The sequence below is a fragment of the Telmatherina bonti genome, assembly GCF_933228915.1.
Source record: "Telmatherina bonti genome assembly, chromosome: 12".
In the NCBI taxonomy this organism is placed as follows: Eukaryota; Metazoa; Chordata; class Actinopteri; order Atheriniformes; family Telmatherinidae; genus Telmatherina; species Telmatherina bonti.
This window is the reverse complement of record NC_136610.1, coordinates 23735661-23762859: the sequence shown is the minus strand read 5'-3', so window position 1 is coordinate 23762859 and position 27199 is coordinate 23735661. Positions and strand designations below refer to the sequence as shown.

The window sequence follows — 27199 nt, the reverse complement described above, 5'->3', positions numbered from 1 at the left end:
CTGTGTCAGTACAGAAAAGTCAGGGTTAAACCTGAAGTTGCCTTGATAAGATGTGGCAAAACTACCCCATGCTTTCATTTTTAGTAAGCTTGATTACTGTAATCGTGCCTTTACAGATCCATCTAAAAAAGTCAGTCAGCTGGAGCTCATTCAGAACTCAGTTGCTCAAAGTCTCACGAAGACCAGGAAAGTGGACCACATCAGTCCAGCTCTGAAGTCTTAACACTGGCCACTTGTCTGTCAGAGAACAGACTGTGAAGTTCACAAGGTCACAATTTAGTATCGTTTTTATATAATAGTCTTTCTTTTTCCCTTTCTCCTTTGTTTTTCTTCTTTTTTTCCTAATGTTTTAATGTTTCTGTAAAGCTCTTTAAATCACCCTGTTGTTCAATAGTGCTACACAAATAAACTTGCCTTGCCTTTGAAAGCTTCAGTTAATGGCTATTGTAATTCAAGTCAGGAGCCTGCCTGGTGTCCGTTAGCCACACAATCATCCTTCCACACACACTAATTTTTCAAATGTCCATTTATGTCTTAGTCTTTATTAATTAAGAAGACTCACTGACTACAGTCTTAAAAATAGCACTGATTACTATCTATATGCTCATTTAACAATCTGTTTGCTACGGAAGCCGAGAGCAGTGGTGCTCATCTATTATTCTCTTTTAAAATCGTTACCTCAATATAATGAGGACCGTTTTACCGTATTAAAGGGATAATTTATCTCTTGAAAAAACAGTTTGTTTTCTCGATAAGGTGATTCAAGGTAGCTTCGTGAGTAAGTAGTTACCATGTTACTCCCGATTTCCTTAATCAAACCGGTCCCAGTACAGCTGGGTAGGGGTTGTGGTCATGGTGTATATGTTATTACATGAATGACTGATTGGTAAAACTTGATCGTAAGACTAGTCACAATTTCAGCCTTTTTTTAAGACTTGGCAGAAATAAAATCAGATATATTCATCAGTGATTAATTTTCCTTCATCTGAATTCAGCTTGGATTCGTTGCTGACTTGACTGAGGAATCCCAGTACAGAACAGCTCTGTACTGGGAAGTTGAGGTGTTGGTAGAGAAGATGATAATGGCTAAGCTCTCATCCATCTTGAAGGACAGTCCCCTGTTCCACTGCCCCAGATGACAGCTTCATTAAAAGTGTGAAGATTTCTGCAACAGTTAGACTGGAAACCAGCACTACTCCCAGTAGATCATGAAAACACTCAATAAGATCCGATACAATTTCTTAGTTTACAAGCTTTATAAAATTATTTTTCTGATTCTCAAAAATAACGATAAGTGGGTTTTTGGGTGGAACCTGTGTAAAGTTCCCCTTGTGTATCTATTGGTTCTTTTATGGCTCCCTCCCACAGTCTAAAGACACAAACATTATCAAATAAAATCAAAATGTATTTATATAGCACTTTTCACACCAAACAACAGCACACAGGGCTTCACATAGAAACAGTAATTAATTATGAAATCAAAATTATTTTAACATCAAATAAAAAGATAAGTCTTCACATCACAAATAATAAAACCTAACCAAATTAAAGACATACACCTAATCATTCATTGTCTCTCACAAACTCATACAGACATAAAAGCCCCCTGACCCCTGCCCACCAATGAATCCCATTTTATATAAACAATCTCCAATCCCCAACATCAGGCTTCATGCTACCGTTAGGAAACAATGTCTCTGGGATCCACCCACACCATGTCCCACCCTATCAAAGACCACGGAGGCCACTACCACATGAACCACCTCAGTCATGGGCTGTCGGGTCCTACATAAGAAGCTTAGGCTCCACTGAAGGAACCCAACAACTGTGAAGATGAGGGCAGTGCAGCAAAAACCAGTCTGATTGAATCTTAGTCTTTCTCTGTTAGTTCTGTGATGGATAAGGAACAGCTTCAGCCCCATTGTGACCCTACATTTAAATAATCTATTATCTCAAGAAAACATAGTTTTCTTTCAGGAGATAATGAAATAAATTATCATGTTATCACAAGAAAATACTGTTTATGAATAACATGTAAGCATGGTTGCTCTCGGCGACTAACGTTTCCTGTTTCCGGTGGGTTTTTTTTCAGTCAAAAAGAAAGGCTTCAGTAAATAGCCAGATAACGTCCTTTCCTGCATCATTTGTCCTTGTGTGTCAGATTGTCGGCGACTTGATCGTTTGCAAGGGCGACTGAAATCAATAGAGTAAAGAACAGCATCTTTTATTACTTATTACATTTCCACACCTTGACAGACAGCAGCTTGCAATAAGGAGAACAAACACACAAACATACACACACCTCAAGGTCTCCTTCATGTTTGATCAACCCCAGAAATTATGAGCTGATGACACCCAAACAGATTGTGTAATTACTTTTGCAGCCTAGTGGCCCTGCTGGCCTGCAAAGAAGTCCAAAAGCCGCCGGTTATTTCCGATCTTAAATTGTAGTGTTTGTGCAAAGTTGGATGGGTTGAAACTTATGATTAGGTGCTGAATGAATACAAGTTAAAGTTTAACTTGAAGACAAGCGCAACCACAGTAATAGATAACAAACCTGGGTTAATGACAGTAGATAAAAAAAGAGAGGATGATGACAGAAGGATACACTGTCTCCTATCAGTGCAGCTTGTTTGACACAGTGCAGCCTGTCCACTCCACAAAGAAGATTCTGCTACTGTTTTTGATGAAGAGGAAAATGAAAGTATGGTAAATAAAGTATCAAGCATTATGCCACGGTTGTGTGTATGTTTATGTATATATGTATGTATGCATATGTACTAAACTGCTGCTCATTCCTTACTATCTTGTGGAAAATGACTCCTGGGGAAAAAGAGGCTGCGAATGATCCACTACTGGTCGATTTTGCTACATGCTGAACAAAGTGTGAGTCTGTAGGGTGGATTCAAGGCAACCTTCTAAATGGGACAGTGCCTGGCACTCCACTATCACGCGTGTAGCTGATGCACTTCCAGGTGTGTAGATCTGGGCTGAGTCAAACAATGCAGCTGTGACCTTGAAATGAAAAAGCATTCCTGCTAATGCATTTTCATTTTCAAACTTGTCATTTCAAATTGAATCTTGGTAACAATTTGATGGGGCATCTTTTGATAATTAAATCTTAAATGTCCTTTTCTTTATCACTTTATTTAAAGTTACAAAAACAGCAGGGATTTAGAAGAAAATAAAAATGCAGCTTGAATGATTTATTTTCATTTTATTGACAAGTCAAAAATGCAGTAATATTCTGATTTTTAAAAAAAGAAAAAATTGTAAATTTATTTTTATTTGAATTACGGTAAAGAATTGCTTCCATATGCATCATGCAGAGAAAATGTCTGAGGAGATTGCAGAAACTACCAAAGTTGGGTTAAGAACTTTCCAGCACATTCTTAAAAACTGGGGAGAACAAAAGTCAAACTGAAGGAAAACATCAGTTTAACTTTGGCTTTAATAGTTAAAGTAAGAACATTTTCACATGCACAATGCAAAGAGAACTCAAGAGAAATACTGTATGCTGATAATGTTCTGATTAAACAAAACTTTTCTTAATTTATGGTCAATTCACCAGTTGCTGTATTGATAAGTTTAGTCATCATATTCTTCCATTTTCTCTGTGTTTTGTTAAGTTTGAGCTGAAGCTACTTGGTTTAGTTTAGGTTTAGTTGGTTTAGTTTAGGGACAAACAAGTACAAGTATATTTAAGTTTTGGAAAAGAGAAAAACACAATGGATGTACAGTTGCCTTGGTAACCAAGTTTTTATATCTTGCAAAGCAGACTTGAAAAGAGATGCTTTTACCTGCTACAGTCAACTGACAAATACTTATTCTTACTGAGTTGAGAAAACTTTCTATTTTAACGCATCTTGTTTTTCATCTACTTTACTGTCAATAAGTATTTCTGTGAGACCAATCAACTTTCATTTAGTTGTAATATTTCTATTCTTTACAAAGATAAGTGAAAACTATTTATACGCAGCCGTACTGATGTTTTGTGTTATAATTAAGCTGTTGCTGCAGAACAAATTACCAATCATATACTTTACCAATCATAAAGTATATCTTATATATCACAGCTTTAATAAGTTTTTGTACTGGAAATTTGGATGTTTTTCATTTTAAACTAATGAAATCCTAGTTTAGATTCTGGATACAAATGTAGGAATGTATATGTGAACATGTGGAACCAAGATATATCCGTTTTAGAAGTTTTCACAGTATTCAGTATACAGTTTCATAGAGAAATAATATTCTTTTAAAGCTAACGTGGCAGAAAAAAATATGAGTTTGGCTTCCTCTGAAATGCAAAGCAGGTGGTTTCTCATGGTGCATCCTCAAGTACTCCTTCTGCCTTTTCATGTGTTGTTCTACATGAATGTTTGATTTTTATTTTTTATTTATTTTTTTTTGCAGAGCAGTGCTTGAGATGCACTGCAAGTGAAAAGCAGCTGAAAGACTTTTTTCACATTCACTTGCAGAGGAAATGGAAAAATAGGTTTAACAGTAAACATCTAAAACCACAGCAAATATTTATAAAGGCAAGAGTTTTGATTTTTGCAGCGGCCTGTGAACACATTGAACTGTGAAAACTTAAGAAGAAGATTAAATTATATCTGAAAGGCAAACTGTTCAAACTTAGTGAAAGAGCAGTCTCTTATTTATGTTTATTATCATTTTACAGGTAGAGAAGTGTAAATAAAGCATCATGCGAACATTGTGCATCCCAAAAGATTAAAGGTTTCTGAAACCCTTAATCGGACCTTACACAGTTTGTTAGGGCTATAGCTTGTTTACAATCATTATTAGGAAAACAAGTGATGCAAATATTCCCATTCCTTGTGGGCACATCCAAGCAGCTACCATGAAACATTTGGAAAATTAAAATATCTGTTTACAAAACATGTAAAGATTCTTACATGTTTTCAAATAGGTGTTTCTCTTCTGATGAGATTTTGGTATGTAAGTGGAAGTAACTATTAAAGCAGGTCAAGCTATGGACTCCAGTTGGATTTAGTGGACTTGACATGGTAGGCACTGTTTTATCCAGCATAAACACCTGTATAAAGAAAGCCTTCCTGGGAGAAAAAAACAAAGCAGAGTTTCACAACACACCTTTATTGTAAAGCACAGAGGAGGATCCATCATGATTTGTGCTTCTCAAACATTTCACTGAAAAAGAAAATAATGTTTCATTCATTCATTTTCTGAACCGCTTAATCCAATTCAGGGTTGTGGGGAAGCTGGAGTCTATCCCAGCTGGCTTTGGGCGACAGGCAGGGTACACCCTGGAGAGCTCGCCAGTCCATCGCAGGGCCACACAGAGAGACGAACAACCACTCATGCTCACACTCATTCTGAGGGGCAATTTAGAGTAACCAATTAACCTAACATGCATGTCTTTGGATGGTGGGAGGAAGCCGGAGTACCCGGAGAGAACCCACGCATGCACAGGGAGAACATGCAGACTCCATACAGACAGGCCACTGACCAAACCCCTCCCCAGCCAAGGATTGAACCAGTGACTCTCTTGCTGTGAGGCCACCACTGTGCCACCAGATAGAAAATAATGTATTTGATGAAATGACAAGTGTGATATCAAACTATTAAATAATGGACCATTTCTAAAATTTGGTTTTGTGGATGTTTCATCATCTCATTTTTATACTTTTCAAATGAAATTACAACAATTATGTTCAAATTTTTGCATTGTACTGGAGCTACTGGAACTTTAAAATCAATTTATATCGTCTATATAAGCATTTGAAGTGTAGAAAACTGAAAAGCTGTAATCTACTTGCATTAAGATGTTAGAAATACCCTCTGTTACAAGCAACATTCTTAAAATTATACATTCTTGAAATGCATGCAGCAGGTCTTTGGCAGCTTTTGTTACTGAAAAAAGAAAAAGCATTGTCTATTTGCCTTTCTCCTCACTGTTCTTTACTATTTTCCAAACAACGTACCAGTCAAGGCCACACACTGTATAGGATTTAAGTCCCTCAGCAGTGGATTGAGGATTTGCCACAACAGGTATACTTATCCCATGCATCAAATCATGCTCACAAAGCATATCGGCTTCCTGTGGGATGTTACGAAGTCCTGCGTGTTCAGCTGGCAAACACACGCCTCCTGTCACTGCAATTCCTTCCAGACATCACATTCTGACGAGACCTCTCAGGTGGCCCCAGCATTCATATTTTAGATGTCGCTAACAGTAACACACAGACAAAAGCTTCACACAGAGGGGAAACCCATTTGAGCTCTTCTTACCACAATGCACACAAAGCCATGGGTTCGTTGAAAGATTTATTGATTGTTCCCAGCGTGACTTCAGATGAGGGACAAAATCTGAAATCTTTGTTCTGTGCAGCAGCGCACCATGAAGTTTAGCTAAAGCTTTACAAGGCTTCAACCAATTATAAGGCTTCAAACCTTCTTTTGACAACAGTTTTCCATTTTTTTCTGTGTTAATAGAAATGACCTTGCAGAGATCAGATTGTTATTGTTTTATAGTCACAAACTTCATTTTAAATCTACGTCTAGAAACAAATATTTCATGTTTCCGTTCCTCACAAACAATAAGGCACAAAAACATCTTTTTGGATGTCGAATGATCTTTTTCCTGTCTAGGAATGCATGTGATATTTTTTAAAACACAAACATATGACGCTGTCAGCCCAAAAACGCTTGGAGACAGAGAACACAAACAAAAATGTCATGATTGCAATGTGGTGTGGTCGTCCTTTCCAAAAACAACCCCACTTATCAGAAGTTCGGAAACTGAAGGGACTGCACAGCCAATCTGAAAGACTGATGTTTCTAAGAGAGCTAAAATGATGCACATAACGGACGCTTTTGTTAATAATTAGAAAAGCCAGGGGACCCATTTAGATGAATGATGTGAACTACTGATGGCTTCTCTATTCAGAGGATGTTTCAAATCTCTGTCAACATTTTTATGAGTGTTTTAAAAATGGGCATGAGTAAACACTTAAAAAGGGCTTTCTTAAAGACATGAAGCTTACTTCAGGCAATATTAATAGGCAATACACCCACATGTAGATGCATCATCCAGGGAGAGTGGCATCTTTTTTTTTTTCTAATGTGATTTTAACTTGTCTGTCTGTTCAATTATTTATTGATTTAGTTTTTAATACATGCTTGTGAGAGGTAGAAGAGTGAGTGTTTTTATAGAGCCGCCAGAAAATTTGTATCTATCTATCTATCTATCTATCTATCTATCTATCTATCTATCTATCTGCCTTTTTAGAAAAAAAACTGACGCTTATGAAAGAAGATTGAAATATTCCTAACACATGACTCTGACAAATGAGCACATGAACAATAATCATTTTCCACTGCTGAAGAATAAATATGACTAGAACTCCAAGGTGTGAAAGATAAACACAAGAAACCAAGTAAAAAAGTATTCCTTTGTTTTGCCTGGCATACGCTGAGAGACGCTTGTATTTTCTTGAAGTGTTGTTTCCAGTCAGAAACCACAACTCGGTTAATTATAGTCTTACACAAAGTATCCAAGACTGTTATCTTCTAATAACATGTTTCCCTCTTAAATTACTATTAAGCATTTGATTAAATTTGTTTAAACATGCATTTCAAAATTTGAAATGTTTGCTTCAAATTCACTGTACATTTAGCTGGGAAGTTTAGACTTACAGTATTTGCGCTATGTAGGCACATAACATGTACTTAATCACTGTTCACTCTAAATTAGAAAGAAAACATCATAAATAAAAAGTGCAGTCACTTTTCAGTCCTTTGTGTTTATGCTGAGATGAAGTAAAAAGCCCCTGTAACGAGGGTCCAACTTTTTCTGCTTACACACTGTAAATAAATTAGATCAGCAACAGATGGATCATGTAAACCCTGTTAGCTTGATATAATCATATGATTACATTGCACTTTCAATGTGTTTATTCTGCATGTTTAAGCAGAATTGGGATGCATTGTCATGTTTTATTTGTAATTTCTTAGTGTTCAAGAGCTGATGTGGACAGAGGACCTAGTGGTAATGTCTGCTTGGTTACATCTCATTGTTCTACACATATCAAACCACATTAAGCTTCAAGGTTAATATAAAAACAATCTTTAAAAATCTGTTATTTTTTAATTTCTCTTTTACCATATTTATATATATATATATATATATATATATATATATATATATATATATATATATATATATATATATAAAAAAGGTTGTCATGATTTTACAAAAAGGATGTTCTACCAACAACATCTGAGTCTATTGATCCTTGACAGGAGAGGAGATTAAAGCTTTAAAGAAGGTACATGGGGTGCTCAAACAGGAATTAGTCAATGGCAGCACTGTCCTGGTATTCAGAGAGTGATGGAACAGATGGATGCACAGAATGATGGATGAATGGATGAAGAAATACGCTTTGGACAAGTACAGACAAGCTCACGTGGTATTGTATAATTCAGAAATGCATCCCCTCAAGTAAAATCAATAAATAAATACATTTTACACACTATATAACATGATCACTTTGATGCTTCCTTCCATCTCTCCTCATGGGAATGTGGTAACCTGGAACAACTTGATGTAGATTGTAAGACTTCAAATTAATCTTTCATGTGTAAAAGGCACTTTTTCCCTCAAGTGACGACTCGTCTGCACTCAAGTTCAAGTGAAGAGCAATTATTTTATTCTCTCGCTGGGACCAAGCATGTCCAATATGTCTCTGGCAATTTCCCATATCATACTGGGGAATGCAAATGTTTTCTTTTCCTGCACCTAATGTATAACATCAGCAGCACCTGTCTTCTTCAGTTAGAAGAGGCTGTTTGTAAAATGGACAAAGATGCTCTTTTGTCCCTAGAGATGCAGCTAATTTTAGAGTTCAGTACACAAACAAAACAAGCCATCTCCACTTGAAAGGCCTCATAAATATGTATAAGTGATAATAGTGGTCCGTTATTATCATTAGAGCTTGATTCATGCAAGAAATGGAAAGCCTGCAAATTTAGTACGTGTAGCTCCAACTCCAAACCGAAGATGCAGGAAATTCTTCCCTCAATCCGTCAGGTATTCGCTCCTCTACAAGAATTAGTGTTTTCTTCAACCAGACACAGAAAACTTAAGATATTTCATAGTTTATTTGGACTTTATCTCTCTAGAAAAGAAAAACAAATATATCTGACAGGATACTGTTAAGTTAAATAAAAATACAAATACAAATGGATAGGTTATACTCAAGACAAAAGGACAAATTTTCTGGTTTCATTTTAGTCTCTCATATATAAGTCACTTTGGATAAAGCATCTGCTAAATGACTATAGAATAGCATAGCATAGCATAGCATAGCATAGCATAGCATAGAACAGTTTCTTATGCACACTATCCAGTCATTCTGTCATATCTTACTTTTGCTCATGTTGGCTAGAAAAAATAAAATGAGTTATTATTAAGTCTGTTGAAGTTTACACAAATTAGTGTTAAGGTGGCAGCGGAGATGTGGACCCAAACGCAGAGATGAGGGGAACAGGGATGTAGATGCTAGTGGCTTTATTTTAACAAAGGCACGCAACAAAGGACACTCAAGGGACTAACTACAACCAATGATCCAGCAAACAAGGAATGAAAACTGAGGAGTATAAATACACAGAACAAAACGAGACACAGGTGAAACAAATTAACTAAATGAACCCAGGTGAACTCAATAACAGGAAAAACTACAAAATAAAACAGGAAGCCCAAAAACAAAGCACCGAAAAACCCAAATCATGACAATTAGGTTCAATTGGAAAAAAAGTTATGTTTTTCTTTTAAATAAGTTCATATTTGGAGCTTGTTCCTTTACATCGTTAAATGGCAAAGATTTTTCTCTCCATATTTAACTCAGGAAGTGATCATTTTTAAAAAATCATTTTTAAAATCTCTTTTGTCCCAATTCTCAAGAATATATACATTTTTAATATTGTGTTCAGTCTTGTTCAGTTTTTCTCAAAGAAATTTTGATGAGGATCATTATTATTTAATATGCATTCTGCTTTCCTGTTTGTCTAAGCTGTCAGGTTTGCTCTCGGTCTCAGCATCATTCAAAGATCTGTTAGTCAACCAGTCTGATTCCTGTTTTTTACAACTCTGGTTCTGCTGCATCCCCACCAAACTGACCCCGTTGTTGCCACTTGCTGATCCAAAAACAACCTCATTTTGAGTGTTTGTCACATCCTATCTCTGCTCATCCATCACCAGAGTCGGGACTCCGAGGTGGGTCTTATCTCACCCCCTTTTACTACAAGTTGAAGCATCTGGATCTGAACTCCAAGCAAAGCTCTTCAAAAATCAATAATTCGTTCATTTTCCAAACTACTTTCTCCGATTAAGGGTCACGGGGAAGTTGAAACCTATTCCAGCAATCATTGGGTGGGAGGCAGGGTACATCCTGGACAGGTTGCCAGTCCATCACTGGGCCCTCTTTAAAATCATCTTTTTAAATTTTTTAATTTAATTTAGCTTCCACTTGTTAGTTGATCTGTCCTGACTAAACAAAAGAAAAGAAAGTCATCTTGCTTTTAACATATATAAACAAATAAATAAAAGCAGTTATTCCAAAACAAGAAGTGTATCCACAATTCCAATCAACACTTTTTTCCATTTTAACTTTAAACCAGTTGATGGAAACGAGTAAAAACCTCTTCTGTTCAAGTTAAACAAGATGCTTGAAGATTTAACAGGCTTCACTGCACATTGGTGTAGTGGTTAGCACTGTAGCCTCACAGCAAGAAGGTTGCTGGTTTAAGCCTCCACTGGGGGAAGGCTCAAAGAGTGGCCTGTCTGTGTGGAGATTCCTGATTCCTCCCACTGTCTGAAGACATGCATGTTAGATTAATTGGTTCCTTTCAAACTGTCCCTCAAAGCTAGTGTGAGCATCAATGCTTGTTTGTGTAATGATAAGAGCAAATGTAGATTTTCTTATTTGTCCTCTGAGTGGCTTGTTACATGTTTCACGTCAGCCGTAATCTGACATGTGGGTCAGGGGGGATAAGCAGTTCCTGTGTGACAGGTCGCATCGCAGACATGTTGTAAACTGGACGTTAAGTATATATGTTCATAAATCTCAGTCTCTTCAAGTTAAACCTGATGTCGAACCCACATCACGAACAAAAGAGTGTGTCTCTCTGTGTTGGCTCTGGCGACCTGTCCAGGATGTACCCTGCCTCCCACCCAGTGATTGCTGGAATAGGTTCCAACTTCCCCGTGACCCTTAATTGGAGTACACGGTTCCGAAAATCACTGACTGACTAATTTCAGGATCTTGATCTTGCAAGGTCCTAAATCTTAAAAAAAAAAAAAAAAAAAAAAACACTTTCAAATTAACTTTACTTTTAACCAAAGCAATTGTAATCTGAGCACAATTGTTTTTTGTTTTGGGGTTTTTTGTTTTGTTTTTATCAAGACAGTTAAAATTATCAGTTTTCAATCTTTTTTATGTCAAAATAAGCCTCAAATGAAGAAAAATTTGTCAAACCAGCTGCCTGGAAAAGCAGTCTTCTTCAGGCTTCCAGATGAGTCCGATGAGTCCCTTTGTTACTCAATTTGGGGAATTTCATTGGTGATACTCTTTCAGACAAGATGTGCTGAAACATGTCTCATTTACTGACTTTGCTGTAAAACTGTTAGAATAAGTGAACCCAATAATCTCACAACCTGCGTGTCGCAGCAGCCTAACTCATTTTTTAGATATTTACTGACATCTTGTGGACAAAGCTGAATGTCTTTCCAATTAAGAGCTCTGATGATTTTTTTTCTTTACAACTGCAAAACACAGTGTACAACAGAAAGCCCAACACTACAAGAACACATTATTCCTGCTAGCACAAGAGGTGCACACTCAGCTTCATATTCTGGAATAGAAAAACTTTTTCCAAACACAGTAAATGTGCACATACTACACAGTATGTAGCATTTTCATTTGTTCTTTTGTTGTTTGTTTTTCTTGTTTTAAGTTCCTCGTCTTCCCCAGTAAAGTTGTAGAAATTTAAAAATGGCTGAATAAGTCATTTTTTAATCCCATTTCCTTCCAACTTTAATATTAATACAATGATGTAAATAAACCAATAATGTGATCTTTCACACTTCTAACTGAAAAATGAAACCTTGGGGTTCACCAATATATAGTGTATCGTGTATATTAGTGTACTTTACTGAAATTTTCATTTACGTGTGAATTATAATCTATTCTACTTTCCCCAGAACCTTAATTCAAATCCTAACATCTACCTTAATTTCTCAGATTGTTACTGAGCTGTAATGTTTGCATTTCCCTCCTCTAAACTTTGCAGACCAGCAGAATGGATGTCATGGTGAAAATCTGCTGTTAAGAAGCAAAGAACTATTTTTTACCCCAAATATTTCATGCCCATATCATTCTTAAAAGTCTTTTAAATCAGAGCCAGTCTGAAGTACACACAGTATTTCAACACTGAGCTCTGACAAATAGACACACACAACAAAGGAAATATACATTGGAAGTCAGTCACACAGCGAGTATAAATACCAATCACCAATCTGGAACACAAATAAACTGGAGTCACATTTAAAATGTAATTGAATTAGTTCAGTAATGAGTCACCAGTTTAATTTCAGGGAATGAGTCACACTGCCAAAGATAAAATGTCATGAACATATGCAGTATGTTGGTCATGTTTTGTGGACTTTTTAAGCCTTTATCTCAACATTAAAGTTCCAGCTTAATCTGGTCCCAGTGAACTTTGGATATGGTTATGTTGGAAGTGTACAAAAAGTCACACACACACACACAAACACATACACACAGATAACAGTCTGAGAACTTTCTTCCTGTGATATTTTTTACACATCACTGTCACTATATATCAGCTCTGGCATGAACTGACACATCCATATGCAATACTGACAAAATCACAGTTCAAAATTCAACAAGATGCCTTTAAAATGTCACCTGTCCCCTTTAAATCTTTAAGGGTCATGTGGTCAGTAATAAAAAAAAAAAAGTGTTTTCTTGCCTTATCTTTATCTGTACCTAGATTAATAATCTCCACTGTTTACTTGGAAGCAGCCCAAGATCCTCCTTTTTACAACTGCTTGATATGTTCTCAGATAAATTTGCCAGAAAACTGAACACCAAACAAGTTCACGGTCAGCAGGTCAAGTTACACAACCAGCAAGAAACCAGACAAAAGACCCGGTCAAAAAGGAGATATGAATAACAGGAGGAGGGAAATGTTAAATATTTACAGCAGATGACTCAACAATGGTGTGATGACATCAGTGGAAACATCAGTGTCTGCAGATGTTGTAGTCAGTAAGATCAACACATTCATATCTCACCCAGCCAAGTTCACTCACTCTGCTCACACAGAGGGGGCATGATGGTGATCTTCCAAAGGATGATCCGTTTCATCATCAAACACTATGCAGCATCACGTAAATGTTACATTTTCTGCTGTTTTTTTCATGCATTGGTTTGCTTTAAAGCGCATATTCTCCATGACCATCAGAGCAGGGCCTTCACCATGCCGTCTCCTGCTTGGATTTCCATAAGCGTGCTGCTGGCATTGATGTCATCGTTACTGTTTTTCTGAGTCTGTCTTCATGTAAAGGTTTCCTGCTTTGTCTTCTTACAGAGGCCATAGAGTGATTTGTTTCTTCACAGATCTAGCAGCTGCTTGTTTTACTTCATTTTTCATTGTAAATTTATAATTGTTGTTTTCTATTTCCAAAAGTGGTCTGAAAGGTCTCTAGCCAATCTAAAATGTTGCAGGTGAGAGCTTATTTCTCCAGTTTTAGCTTTTCTTTACAGCTTCCAGGAAAACCCAGGATGGATTTTTAATTCTTCTCCTCACATAAAAGCTTGTTATGGTCAAGTCCCATTGTATCTTAAATATCTAATAGTTCTTAATTTTTCCTGCAAAGCACTTTGCTCTCAGTTTAGGAAGGCAACGCCCACCTTACCTATAACATTAGGGCCTAAAACTAAAGCTTATTTTAGGACTGCTTGGGTGACCCTTTGCCATATCCTTGCTATTTTAGACTCAGACTGCTGGGGGATGATGATGTTTTGAATGCTTCCCTATATTTTTATCTCTACTCTTTTTTTCTCTTTCTATTAATATTTGACATTATTTTTGTCATTAACCCGTGGTTTCTATTTTTATGTCTCAGGAAATAACCCTTTTTAGCTTTATAGTTTTTCTGACCCTTGATGAGGCAAATGTCCATCATTCCTGAGCCTGGTCCTCTTGAAGGTTTCCAGTTAAAAGGAAGATTTCTGTTGCTAATGCAGGCTGGTTTGTCCAGAAAAAGGACAATAACACACTGTCAGCACTAATGAGAAACCATCTGCCTGCTGAAAAACTGACTGTTGCATTCTGCCATCTAAATAAATTACAAAGGATATGTGTCAGATGATGACAAATAAAAAAAAAAGAAAAAAGAAAAAAAAAAAAACAGTTCAGTTATGATCATAAAATATGATCATATAAAGTTCCAGGAGTAGAAGTGTAATGATTTGTTAAAAACTTTCATTAACATCTATATCTGCAAAATAAACAACGACCTTGATGAGTTATTGGCTTAATTTTTCCTTCATCTAATCAAACAAAACCTCAATGGGATTATAAATCGTTTTTTAGACGGATTTGGCCTCGAAGGCAACACAACCACAAGTTTAGAAAATACCACAAAACCGACGTTTAATGACGTGGGATTTTTTATAACCTGGCAACGAAAAGTTGTAATTCAAAATAAGTTGAACAATGATAATTTAAAAAAAATTTAAAAAAAACATTTTATTTATTACTCAGTAATTATCTTTTTTATTATTGTTATTACTCTCTTAACGCAACAACTCTGCTTTTCCACCTTAACAATGTTGCGTAATCGTCGCGTGCCAAGAGACATTTCCTGACGTGTCAGCACAACCAGACCCACACACCGGAGAGGAATACCCGACTGCACAGAAACGCATCATGTAGACCAGCCGTCGTGTGGAACGTGTAAGTTTATCTAAGTTTAACATCCATATCAGGTCTTTAATGAAAGGGAAGGGGAGGGGGGGTTACATAAGGGGGACTCCTGAAGTCTATACTTCGCAGATCCTTCACCATGTATGATTAATCATGTGCATCCCCTCCCCTGGCCTCCTATTGGACGCATCCTAATGGCCAGTTGTCAACCTGGCGACCACCTCCTCCGTTTAAAAAAGCGCAAACATAAAGTGAAATCCGCACTTTGTCAGGGAGGGGGTCCTATCTGAGAAGACTGACATTATTTGACAGATTGAAGGGGCACTGCAGATTATTTTTATGCAACAATAATCAATCAAAGACCACCATGAAAAAAGGTATGAGCAGAAAAGACATCTACTGGTGATGTGTAGGTTTAAATGTGAGGATTTTTAGTACCTTGGAGCACATGATGACATCAGGGTTGGATTTTGTTGGAGGTACCAGTGTTGCTTTGTTGTAGTTGTTCAGTCAGCTTGTGGAAGTAATCCTGCTGTAAGCACCGGACTGGAATGTGACTGAATCTGTCAAATGACCCCAGTAGCTTTGTCAGCTTCAGTGTTGACCTGCTGTTATCCTTGTTCTTTGTATTTAACCATGCAACAGGCTGAGAACCGTGGGTTTTTTTTTCCTTCAGTTTCACCTCATTTCTTTAAAGTTTAGTCTACTTTGCTGCTTTGTAAACCACAGATTAAGGTGTCTGGATGTAAAGCAACATAACATTGTGGTTCTATTTAATTATAATGTAGTTTGTTGTTTTTGGTATTTTTTATATTTCTTGTAGACATTAATGATATTATATTATTAAAAATAAACAAAATTTCCTAAGCTGGTGATAGAGAACACATGTACTGATTGTGGGCCAATCTGAATTTGCCACATCATAGTGATCAAGGATTGCTCAATCTGGTTAATCTGTACCCAAACTGGATTTATGTGAGAAATGATCTTTTAAGGAATTTTAGCTGTAACATTGTGTAATAATCACTCAACTCTAACATGTACTTTGTTACTGAAGGACAGTAACAGGAGCTGGTTTTAAGTTAAACATAATGCAGATAAGATGTTCAGAACATTTTTTGAGCTTATTGACAGATGATTTACAGACAGATCAATAATTAAAACAGAATAACTTATTCATGATCCCAACAATGTGTAGTGATGATTTAGTAACAAAGTGCAGTTCATTTATATGCATTTATTTGCCAATTCTTCTGTCCAAGCAGTGAGTTTCCTCCGTTGTTGTCGTCCTCTTTCCACCATGTACACCTTATAATGGATTGTTACTGTTTGTGTGCACATGTGCATCTTTTTACCAACCTCATCCTGTATGCTCGGCAGTTCATAGCTCGGCAGTTCATAGCTCGGCAGTTCGTAGCAACATGACTGAGTTTTGGAAGGAGCACTCAAAGTGTGCCACAGTGGAGGAGATGATGCTGGATTCTCGTGCCAGTGAGCTGACTGAACACGAGCTGCCAGAGATCCTCTCCATGCTGCCTCCTCTAGCTGGATATCGAGTGCTGGAACTTGGAGCTGGGATCGGGTGAGAATTAGCTACATGAAACAGTGTGTTTGCCTGTGGAAAAATGCAAATATGAAAGTTCCTAATGCAAAATCGAATTTAAAAATATATATATATATATATATATATATATATATTTCTACAAAACAAGCCAAAGTTGGATTTTATAATATAGGGCGGCTTATATTTCTATTTTGCATTTAATAAATCAACTCATTGTAGCTAAAAACATTTCATATACCTATAAAATACTGCCATGTTTCCCTGTAGACGTTACACCAGCCAGCTGCTGACCAAGGCCACCCACGTGACGGCTGTGGATTTCATGGAAAGCTTTGTGGAGAAGAACCGGCGGGAAAACGGTCACCATAGCAATGCCTCCTTCATCCAAGCTGATGTCACAAAATTAGATGTTCCCCGACACAGGTGTGTGTGAGGATGTCTGTGGCTTACAGACATGTTCAAATCTCAGCAGCAATTTGTGGAGACTAAAATAGTTCCAGCTACTGGAGGGCTTGTTCCAAAATCTGCAAATTTGTAACTAAAATATGACTAAGCTGGTTTAATGTTGTTCTATGACACCAGATGATGAATATCTTTACTTTTTTTGTTATGTTTGATGGCTTTCTATGAAATTCTAAGTGCATCACCTTGCTAGAGATAAATTTTAATGATTTTAATTTATTTCATCAGGTAATTCATTTTAATTTATCTTAGTGCCGCCAACAAATTTAAAGTGTCTCGTTTGCAGCAGGTGTTTGTTTTGCAAGCAGCTCAGCTGGATTAATTTTCTATGACAGTTTTTAAGAACTGCTGCGGATTCAAAGCAACAGCTTTAAATCCAAATAGTTGTCTATAAGAAAAACAAAGGGGTTTTTTTTTCCTCACACGCATAACATTTTAACATATTACTTCCTCCATAGTGTCGATTTTATTTTCTCCAACTGGCTGATGATGTACCTGAGTGACGAAGAACTGCAGTCCTGCATGGAGAAAATGCTTAACTGGCTGCAGCCTGGTGGCTTTTTATTTTTCAGAGAGTCTTGCAACCACCGGTCAGGTACTGAGCTATAAAAGAATTTTAAAAATCATCTCCTGAAATTGATTTAGGTATTTGAATATATAACATCGCTGAAGATTCAATGTAACAATTCAGATCCCAATTCGGCTGTTTGTTTAAATAAAATGTGCAGTTTTTCCTCACAGTCAAACCAGTTGTGTCTGTATCTTTTTTACACATTTAAAAGGGAGAATCTTTTGTTTCACTTTGTTAAAAGGGGACAGAAAGGGGGACTTCAACCCCACTTTCTACCGCAGCGAGGCCCAGTACAATCACCTGGTATCTTCAGTACAGGCGGAGGCACCAGATGGAGGCCAAAAGTTTGGTTTTGAAGTTGTGCTGAAAAAGAAAGTTCAGACCTATGTGAAGGTAACTGTACAGTGATAAAAAAAAAAAAGACCAATTAAATGCTGCATAATGTTTCAAGTTTCAAAGACATACCTTGTAGTATGTGAGTGTGTGTGTCCTCATCCCCCTTTCAACTTCTCCTGTTTCAGATGAAAAACAATCCAAACCAAATCTGCTGGCTGCTGCAGAAGGTTCCTCGCTCTTCAAACTCCCAGAACAGATTCAACACCTTCCAGCAGTTCCTAGACAACCAGCAGTACACCAGACGAGGCATCCTGCGCTACGAGAAGATGTTTGGAGCTGGTTACGTCAGCACAGGAGGACCCAGCACCACAAAGGTAGGAATGTGAGGAAACATCCGCTTTCATGGATTTCCATTAAATCCAGTCAAATAATTAAACTAGATTTAAGTTATATAATTGGACTGGTAAATAATAATGGCCTTCCTCACTGCCTCAGGTCACTATTTATCTTTGTGTTTGACCAAATACCACAGAAATATACAGAGGCAAAGCTTTTAGATCCAGACATGTTAAGTGACATGAAGGTTTTTGTTTTTTTTTATTCAAAACAGCACAGAGAAGAGATGAACGGCTCAAAATAAATAGAAATGCTGAGCTTTAAAAAAAAAAAAAAGGTCATTCTGATCGTCATTCTTTTAAGCTGTACCCTTTATTTAGCTTCTTTTAGATATTATTCAGAGGCCACCTCTTCACATGGAAGTTCGGCCTTCTCAGGCTGAATTTTGATTGGATAAAAGTTGTAACATTACCAAGGTGGCTTAAAGTGTTCTGACTCTGTTGCTCTTCATATTCTGGCCAGGCTTATACAATTGTCTTAAATAAATCGTGTAACGTATATGAGGCTTAGCTGTCGTCCTCTTCTGGGATGTTGAATAAATTTGGATGAAATGGAAAAATGGAGGAATATAAAATCCTACAAGATAAACAGGAAGTAAGAACAAAAACAATGCAGAAGAGTCTTTTCTGTGAAACCGTAAAGTGGTATGAATCGAGGCAGGAGTCTGAGGAGGTATTTTCAAATTCCATCCATTTCCCTTTTCATTTCCCAGAGTTGGATGTCCAGGCAGGCAATAACCCTCTGGCTTTCATTAAATTCTCGAAGCAAATCCCAACTTGCATAATCTTTTTCAGATTCCTTTCACTTTTCCTGTACTTCTGTGACTCAGACTATACACTTCCACAGACTACAGAGTTTAATGCCCACTGGTCACTGCTCCTGTAACATTGTGACACTACCTGAAACAAAACAAGTGCCAAATTCATTCATTCATTGATTTTCCGAACCGCTTACTCCGATTAGGGTTGCGGGGAAGCTGGAGCCTGTTCCAGCAATTATTGGGTGAGAGGCAGGACAGACCCTGGACTGGTCGCCAGTCCATAACAGCAAGTGCCAAATGAACAAATTTCACATTTTTTTGAGCATGCAAATTTGAGTTCTACAAATCATAATGTGGCTGCTGTGGGAACAAATTCTGTTTCTTGAGCAGGCAGTACGCATTGCGCAACACCTGCTACCTGTTTTGGTTGCAGCTCCAGTTGTTCATTGAGCTCGAGTTGAATCCAAAAGTAAAACCAAATCAACTTCCAGAATAAATTTGCATGTTTTAGCTGTGGGAGGAAGTCATAGGAAACCCATGCACATGTGGAAAGAACGTGCAAATTCCACACAGAAATGCCAGAAAGTGAGGGTTCAGATCAGGAACAGTGTTGCTGACAGGTGACACTGCTGACCATCACACCTCTGCAGCCCAAACACTGTCAAGCTCTTAATTCACTTTAAACCAGATCTCAGTGTTTAATGTTTTGTTTGTACCAACAGGAGTTTGTGGACCTGCTAAACCTAAAACCTGGACAGAAGGTTCTGGATGTTGGTTGTGGCATTGGTGGAGGAGACTTCTATATGGCGAAGGTTAGAAGCCCGTTGCCTATGCTAATACTAACAGTACAGAGATTGTACAGTATGGTTGTGATAATTGCAAGAACTAAAATAAAATAAAGGATTGTTTCTTTTTAAGACGTTCGGGGTCGAAGTGCTTGGCCTGGATCTGTCTGACAACATGGTGGACATCGCCATGGGAAGGGCGTTATCTGAGAAACTACCATCAGTGCGTAAGAGATTATAAATCTCCTTTATACTGTTTGTTTTAATGCCAGACCTGAAGGCTTGGTTTTGTTTGAAAGTCATTAATTCGTCAGAAATGTCTGTATAAACTTTTACTTGACTTTAGGTGCAGTTCGAGGTGGCTGATGCCACCAAGAGGACGTTTCCTGAATGTTCATTTGATGTGATCTACAGCAGAGACACAATCTTGCACATAGATGACAAACTTGCCCTCTTTAAACGCTTCCATGTGAGCAGTTTCTCTTTTTTACACCACAGAATTGAGTTTAATTTTCCATTTCAGTCCCACAGTACCCATCAAAAGTTTGGACATACTTTCTGATTTATTGCAAAGGATAACTGTATGTAAACTTTTGACTGGCAGAGTATGTGGAAAAAGATTAAATGGGAACTAAGCAGAAACATTTTTACACCAGATTCAGATTTTGTTGTTCTCTTTATTGTACAGCAATGGGTTTTTGTTGGGTTTTTTTTGCTTCCAGTCATGGTTAAAACCAGGTGGGCAGCTGCTTATCAGTGACTACTGCTGTGGGAAGAAGCCCTGGACACCAGCATTTGAGGCCTATGTCAAACAGAGAGGTTACGTCCTCTATACACCATCAGAGTATGGCAAGGTAAACCTACCACAGAGCTCCATAAGAGAACTAATATGGTTATTTTTAGCAGTATATAATAAAAATTATATATGACATATATTATTATATATTACATTATTACTAGGGCTGTGACAATAGACTTTTGTCCCAATTCGATTCAATTCTGATTTTTTTTGGGTGCCGATTCGATTTAAATTGCAATTCTCACAATGCTTTGATATTGCTGATTTTTGTAAATTAAAAACAAAAAAAATGTATAAAACTTATTTTTTTTGCTCGTAATATTTCTTGATTTCAATTAGAAAAAAACGACACAGTAGCCAGATCATCATTCTGCTGCTTTAACGCCCCAGAAGACAAGTAAAAAGATCAATAAAAACAATAAAAATGACAAAAATTTTTATACTGGATTATTTTTATTTGTTGGGGAAAAAAATAGATTTTTTTTTTTAAACAAAAAATCGATTTCAAAATTGGGAAGCAAAAAAATCCCAATTTTCAATTTTTCGATTCGATTTTCCCAACCCCTAATTATTACATTGTCTTTTTCATTGTTACATTGATTGAAGACTTACAGTGCATTTGACTGGATCAAAGCTCAGTTTATTGTTCAGCTGGCTGCTAATCACAACCAGGTCTTTGTAGGCAGGTTTGGCATGACCTGGCAACGTATTAGTTATAACACTGAGGATTCAGATCCATTGTTAATGCTGAACACATATTTATTGGCAAAAAAACCAACTTGATGAATCCACAACAAGTCAAACTTTGTGGATTTTTATTACTTCCAACAATTTTTATGAATGATCTCACATACCTATTATGCCAATAAGAAACAACATCACGATGTTTATCTAAATTCTATTATTAGCAGCTTAACTTTAAATTAAGTTAGAGGAATCATAGGAATAAATCTGATTTATTACATTTTTTTAATAATATTACATGCTTTAATATCATTGATAAGATAATTATCTGAGACGTGATACAAAATAAGAAAGAGCAATCGAAACATTGCAGCAATGGAAAGTTATTGTGGCTTACGTAGCTATCCCAAAAGATGGCAACATCAGGAAAAAGTAACTAGAAAAATACTAAGGGCTCAAATAAGAGCTAAAGAAAGCCTGGGAGCCTGTGGTCACAGGATCCCTTGAGGAAATGACCCCACACTGGAGAAGTGGCTCTAACAGAAACCTGGAGAAACATCGGACATCTCAGTACATAAGCGGCTATATAAGTGGTTACATCAGGAGCAACTAAGATACTGTGCAGAACTCTCAGGCTCACAGGCTCTGGCAGAGGACCTGAGCTTGAAAAGAGGACATGTTCATCCATATGGGGGGGTTAGTGTGGACTTAAACTTATATCACCAACACACCAATAAGTGGTTGGTTATACCACTTATTGACCAAAAATATTTAATAAGATGATGCAAAAAAAAGTAGTGAGTAATCGTGTATATTCATGATGTACAGTGCTCTGTAATGATCATTATGTCTACAATTACTGACAGCTTCTTTGGCTGAGGGAAACTTAAATAAGCCAAGTGCCTTCAAAGTTTTTGCAATTTAAAAGTGACGCACACCTATATTTATTTAGTTTAACTTTGAACTTTTTAGAGCAGTTTATCAAACTATATTACACTTCATTGCTCAATGCAACAAAGTAAAGTCAGTACAGTGTTTATAGAATGTATTCACATATTATTACATACATTTGATTTGCACACATAACACAATGACAAGAAAGAACATCATTAAGTGTCATTTTTATTTAAAAGAATAACTGTCTTTTTATTTTAGTCCACCGTGTGATGGTATTAAAACTGTCCTTTCTTCTCTTTTCAGGTCAATTTGTTCAAGTCAATCATATAAATTAACAGTTTGCCAAAAAAAAAAAAAAAAGAAAGAAAATCATAAGCACCAATGTGCCGAAAAATACATTTTAACATACACAAAACTGTGATTCTTTAACTGTTTGGTAATTGCTGTTTCTTTTCATGATGAAGCTTTGTTACGTGTGTCATGCATGCTAGACAGAGAATTAATGAATCACCGCTTTGTAATGCCCTAAAATGAAATTACAACTCTAAAAGACATGATAAATTTGGTGTCAATATGTTATAGATGCATTACTGTGGTCTATCAGGAGGTGGTGCTTATCTCACCTCAACTCATCCGCTCTCTCCGTGTAGTTCATACAGGAAGCTGGCTTCTGTAATGTTCGAGCAGAGGATCGGACAGCCCAGTTTATCCAAGTGATTAAGACAGAGCTGCAGAGAGCAGAGGACATTAAACATGAATTCATTGAGGTAAGCACACACAGACAGATTGTACTACAAAAAGATTTCTTAAGCTTGACACTACGAATGATCACCCTTCATGTGTGTGTCTTCTGCAGGAATTCTCTGAAGAGGACTATTTTGCCATTGTAAACGGATGGAAAGAAAAACTGGAGCGTTCCAACAGTGGAGATCAGAGATGGGGACTCTTTCATGCAACAAAAAATTGAGATTTTACCAAAAAAAATAGTAAAATGGGGGCAGAAATAAAAAGAGAAACATGTTATGCAATTTCTTTATCTTTACCAGAATAAGTTTATTTTTGACTGTTTTTGTAAGTTTATAGAAATATCACTGTGATCAAAGTCATAATTAAAGCTGCAGCACTTGTTCAAAATTACTTTCAAAAGAAATCTCATCCTACATGAACTCTTCGTTTCAACAGAACATTATTTTTTTTAGGATTTTCATTAGTATTTAGACCCAAATACAAGGCGGGTAACAGAACCTTGAGTTTGTGTTGCGATATCCACATCAGCTACATGTGTTCTGGTATTATCATGTTGGAAAATACAACCTCATCAAATGCCTTCAATGAAAAGTAGAACAACTGGCTCCAGTATTTTATCTCTCCACTGCTGTATGCAGGCAGAGGTGGACCTCATCGTCTCCTGGAGACACAAGTCCAGACCAAAAGTATCTCTCTGTTTCTCTGAGGTTCGGCCAAATTTATTGTTGTATAAACATAAAAGCAGGACAACATTTAATCACCCTAAATTTATGGGGGATACCAAAGAGTTGAGCTTTGCTCAAACTGAAAAATAATAAGCAGTTTACAGTGAAAGTACACTTTCTTTCCAGAGAACATTGTTTGGTATTGTTGGAGAATCTTAGCAAATCTTGTTTGGTAGTACAAGCAGAAAACAGAAAAACTGGAAACTTGTCAGTCTTGTATATCCTGTTTACTTGACGCTAACCACAAACAGTTGCATCCATCTTCCAATAAATATGCCTCAAATAGGTTATTAAAACAGGAAAGAAAAAAAAAGTTTCCAGCAACGTTGTACATCATTCTTGTCAGACAGGCTGCTCAACATACAATGTACTGTTTAGCCTGATTTAACTGACAAAATGTTTTTGTGAGCTAAATGTCTCCATCAGCCATGTTACAAACTAGATGTTTAAATATAAAAGACGGCAATGATCTCATTCAGAGGCTGAAGTAAGAACTAAGTGGGTTTGAGATGTGTAATGCATGTACTTTGCTTATTCAAATGTATTTGTTGCTAAATTTGCTGCTTGAAGCATTTGTTTAATCAGTAATGATACGTGAGTAAAGTCACTGCTCCACTTCAGCATCCTTCACATTACAATGAAGCATGAACAGAATCATAAAAAGCCAAATCACTCTACAAATATGCCTGATAAAAAACCTCATGTTTAGTTTGCAAATAACGGAGCTCTCAAGTGCAAAATCACAGCAGAAAGCTGCAGAAAACAGGCTGAAGGACACAAGAAGGAAAAAAAACGTTCAAGAAAAACTCAGCAGGCACTAGCAAAACTAGGTCGGCTGCATTTCTAAGATACAAGCTGTATGAACTTAGTCTCCATGTGAGCCGATACCTTTAGACAGCCTGCAGTTAAAACAGCAACAACATGAAAGAGGATCGCAGGGGTTTTATGTCTTCACCTAATGTTGGCAAGTCCTGCGTCACAGTAAATCCTTCTTCAATCCTCAGATATCAAGTATGTGTTTCCTATTAGTGCAACCGTTATTACTTCAGTAAATACAGCTAGCCACTCAAAAATAAACTGTAAATAGACCCAGTTTGAAATGTCTAAGTGTTGTTTCAATGCAACCTCAGTGTAAATTACATTATAAGTAAACTATGTCGAATATTCAGGACAGTTTGTAAAAATCAACAGAAAATGAATTGGCCTACTGTGGTTACCGACAGATCAACAAGAAAGCATACTACATGAGGATAACATGAATTTGTGTATAGACTAGAGCAGTGGATAAAATGTTTTTCACTTTTTTTTTTTCACTTTTTCAAGTGATGCCACTAAGATTTTAATGTTTATTGCACTTGCACACACATTGCAACCCTGAAATGCAAAGACTTTAACATGTAAAACAAATCCTCAGTACAAATTTAGCAAGTAGGCTCAAGCAGAGGACTGCACCATCCTTCGTCTGCCTGATTTAATGATTTATTGGACATATTTCAAACTTTTGTCTGGTACTGTTGAACAGTGATGGACTGGCAACCTGTCCAGTGTGCACCCTGCCTCTTGACCGATGATTGCTAGGATAGACTCCAGCTTCCCCATGACCCTTAATTTGACCAAGTGGTTTAGAAAATGGATGGATGGACTGCTACTGTGTAACTTGGAAGGATTTTGTGTCTGTGGAATGAGCAACACAGCTAACCATGTGGGTAGTATTGTCACGGTCAGAGACCGGGGTGGAGGGGTGGACCCAAAAGCAGAACGTACAGATGAAGAGGTAAATAAAGTATTTATTTAGTACTCAGATCCAGTTGGTCTGGTCCAGGGACGAACTTCTCAGATAATTGGAATTCTGATGATACTGGAGGTTTCTGGGGGGTGGTCTCTGGTTGTGGTGGTTGGCCTTGGTTTGAGGCGGGACAAGCAGGCAGGCATAAGCAGTTGGTGCAGTTGGCTGAGGAAAAGGATCCTGATCCAGGAAGACGTCTGTAATGGTCTTGACGTGCTGAGGAGGCAAAGAAAAACAAAATGAAATCTCTAGCGATGAGCCACAAGGTAAGCACTGGAACTGGCCTGATTACCACGCAGTAAAGAGAGACAATCTGGTGAAGACTGGAGCTCCAGCTTGTCCTTAAATAGCAGGATGAATCGGGAAGATGAGCTCCAGGTGGTTGTAATTGAAGCTCCAGACTCCGCCTCGAGTCCCCATGGCAACCTGCACAGACTCAAACAGCAAACCATGACAAGTATCCCCAAGAAACGAACCAAAACCCTCTGTAATGATCACCTGAAAGTATTTACTCTTGTTTTTAGATCCAAACGCTGCCAAGTTTGTGCCTCTTAAATGAATAAATAGAATAAAATAAAATAAAATAAAATAAAATAAAATAAATAAATGACTGTCGTCTGATTGGCATCAAATTGATAAACAGAGAAATTGAAATGAGATTTTGCAGCCAGTGGTGATTCCATATGTCCACAATCCAGGATGTAACTAAATCCTCCAGGATAGGATAAAACAAGAGAAGACATGACAAGACAAGACTTTATTACCGTAATCCCCCGCAGGAGAAATTCAGTGTTACAGCAGTGGGTAACGATAAAGGCACAAATTGTAAGAATAAAATGGCACAATACAAACTAAATAAGTAGAAATACAAATAGTCCATACGAATGATTGCTTGTGATGTTTACAGAATAAAGTGACATCAGGACTGATGACATTATACGACAGACATATGAGGAGCAACGGTTATTGCCCTTTATAAAGAGTGAAGTTATTGCAAATGAGTAAGAAATTGTTTACCTGCAAGTATGTGTACACATACACACACACTCCTCCACAGAACCAGGATTATGTCAGAGTAGCTCCAGAATTTCAGAGTAGAGAGGATGAAATGACCTGCTGAGCCCTGATCTCAGCCCAAAGGAACTATGTTGAATACCACAGATTAGCTGTGTTGCTCATTCCACAATATCATGACACCTACATGTTGCACGTGCTTGTTATTATTAAAAGAGAGAATTAATCAACTAAGTAAAATTTCCATCGTGCAGATGTTATTTTTAAAGTAGGCCAATGATCTAACGGTGCGTTGAAATGTGGGGATATTTCTGAACACATATAGCCTTGAGTTTCATATTAAAACTGATAATTAAAAATAAGAGTTGTAGAACTTAAAGGTGGAGTATATAAGATTTTCAATATTTTCAAAATAAATTAACTAATAAAATAACTACAATCATAATTAGATAGTTTTTTTTAACATGTAGGTTCCAGTCTCCATATTTGATGCGTTATTAAATTACAAGTTTAATTAATGACAAATGACATAAAGCGCTGTTTTGTTTTTTTTTACTGGTAGGCAAACATGTAAGAAGGGTCTTTGTCATTAATTAAACTTGTAATTTAATAACACATCAAATATGGACAGACTGGAACCTACATGTTTTTTTTTTTTAAAAACTATCTAGTTATGATT

General features: G+C 37.0%; 1 protein-coding gene across 1 annotated transcript; it reads left to right on the top strand.

Annotated features, from left to right (window-relative positions):
• Positions 1-14922: 14922 nt before the first annotated feature.
• Positions 14923-23317, top strand: pmt (phosphoethanolamine methyltransferase). The gene is made up of 12 exons (XM_079249636.1): positions 14923-15024; positions 16375-16576; positions 16826-16981; positions 17479-17615; positions 17833-17984; positions 18113-18301; positions 19806-19895; positions 20002-20091; positions 20215-20337; positions 20591-20722; positions 22899-23015; positions 23105-23317. The coding sequence occupies exons 2-12, from the start codon at positions 16416-16418 to the stop codon at positions 23213-23215; spliced, it is 1458 nt and encodes a 485-aa protein (XP_079105762.1). The 5' UTR covers positions 14923-15024; positions 16375-16415; the 3' UTR covers positions 23216-23317.
• The last annotated feature ends 3882 nt before the right edge of the window (positions 23318-27199 follow it).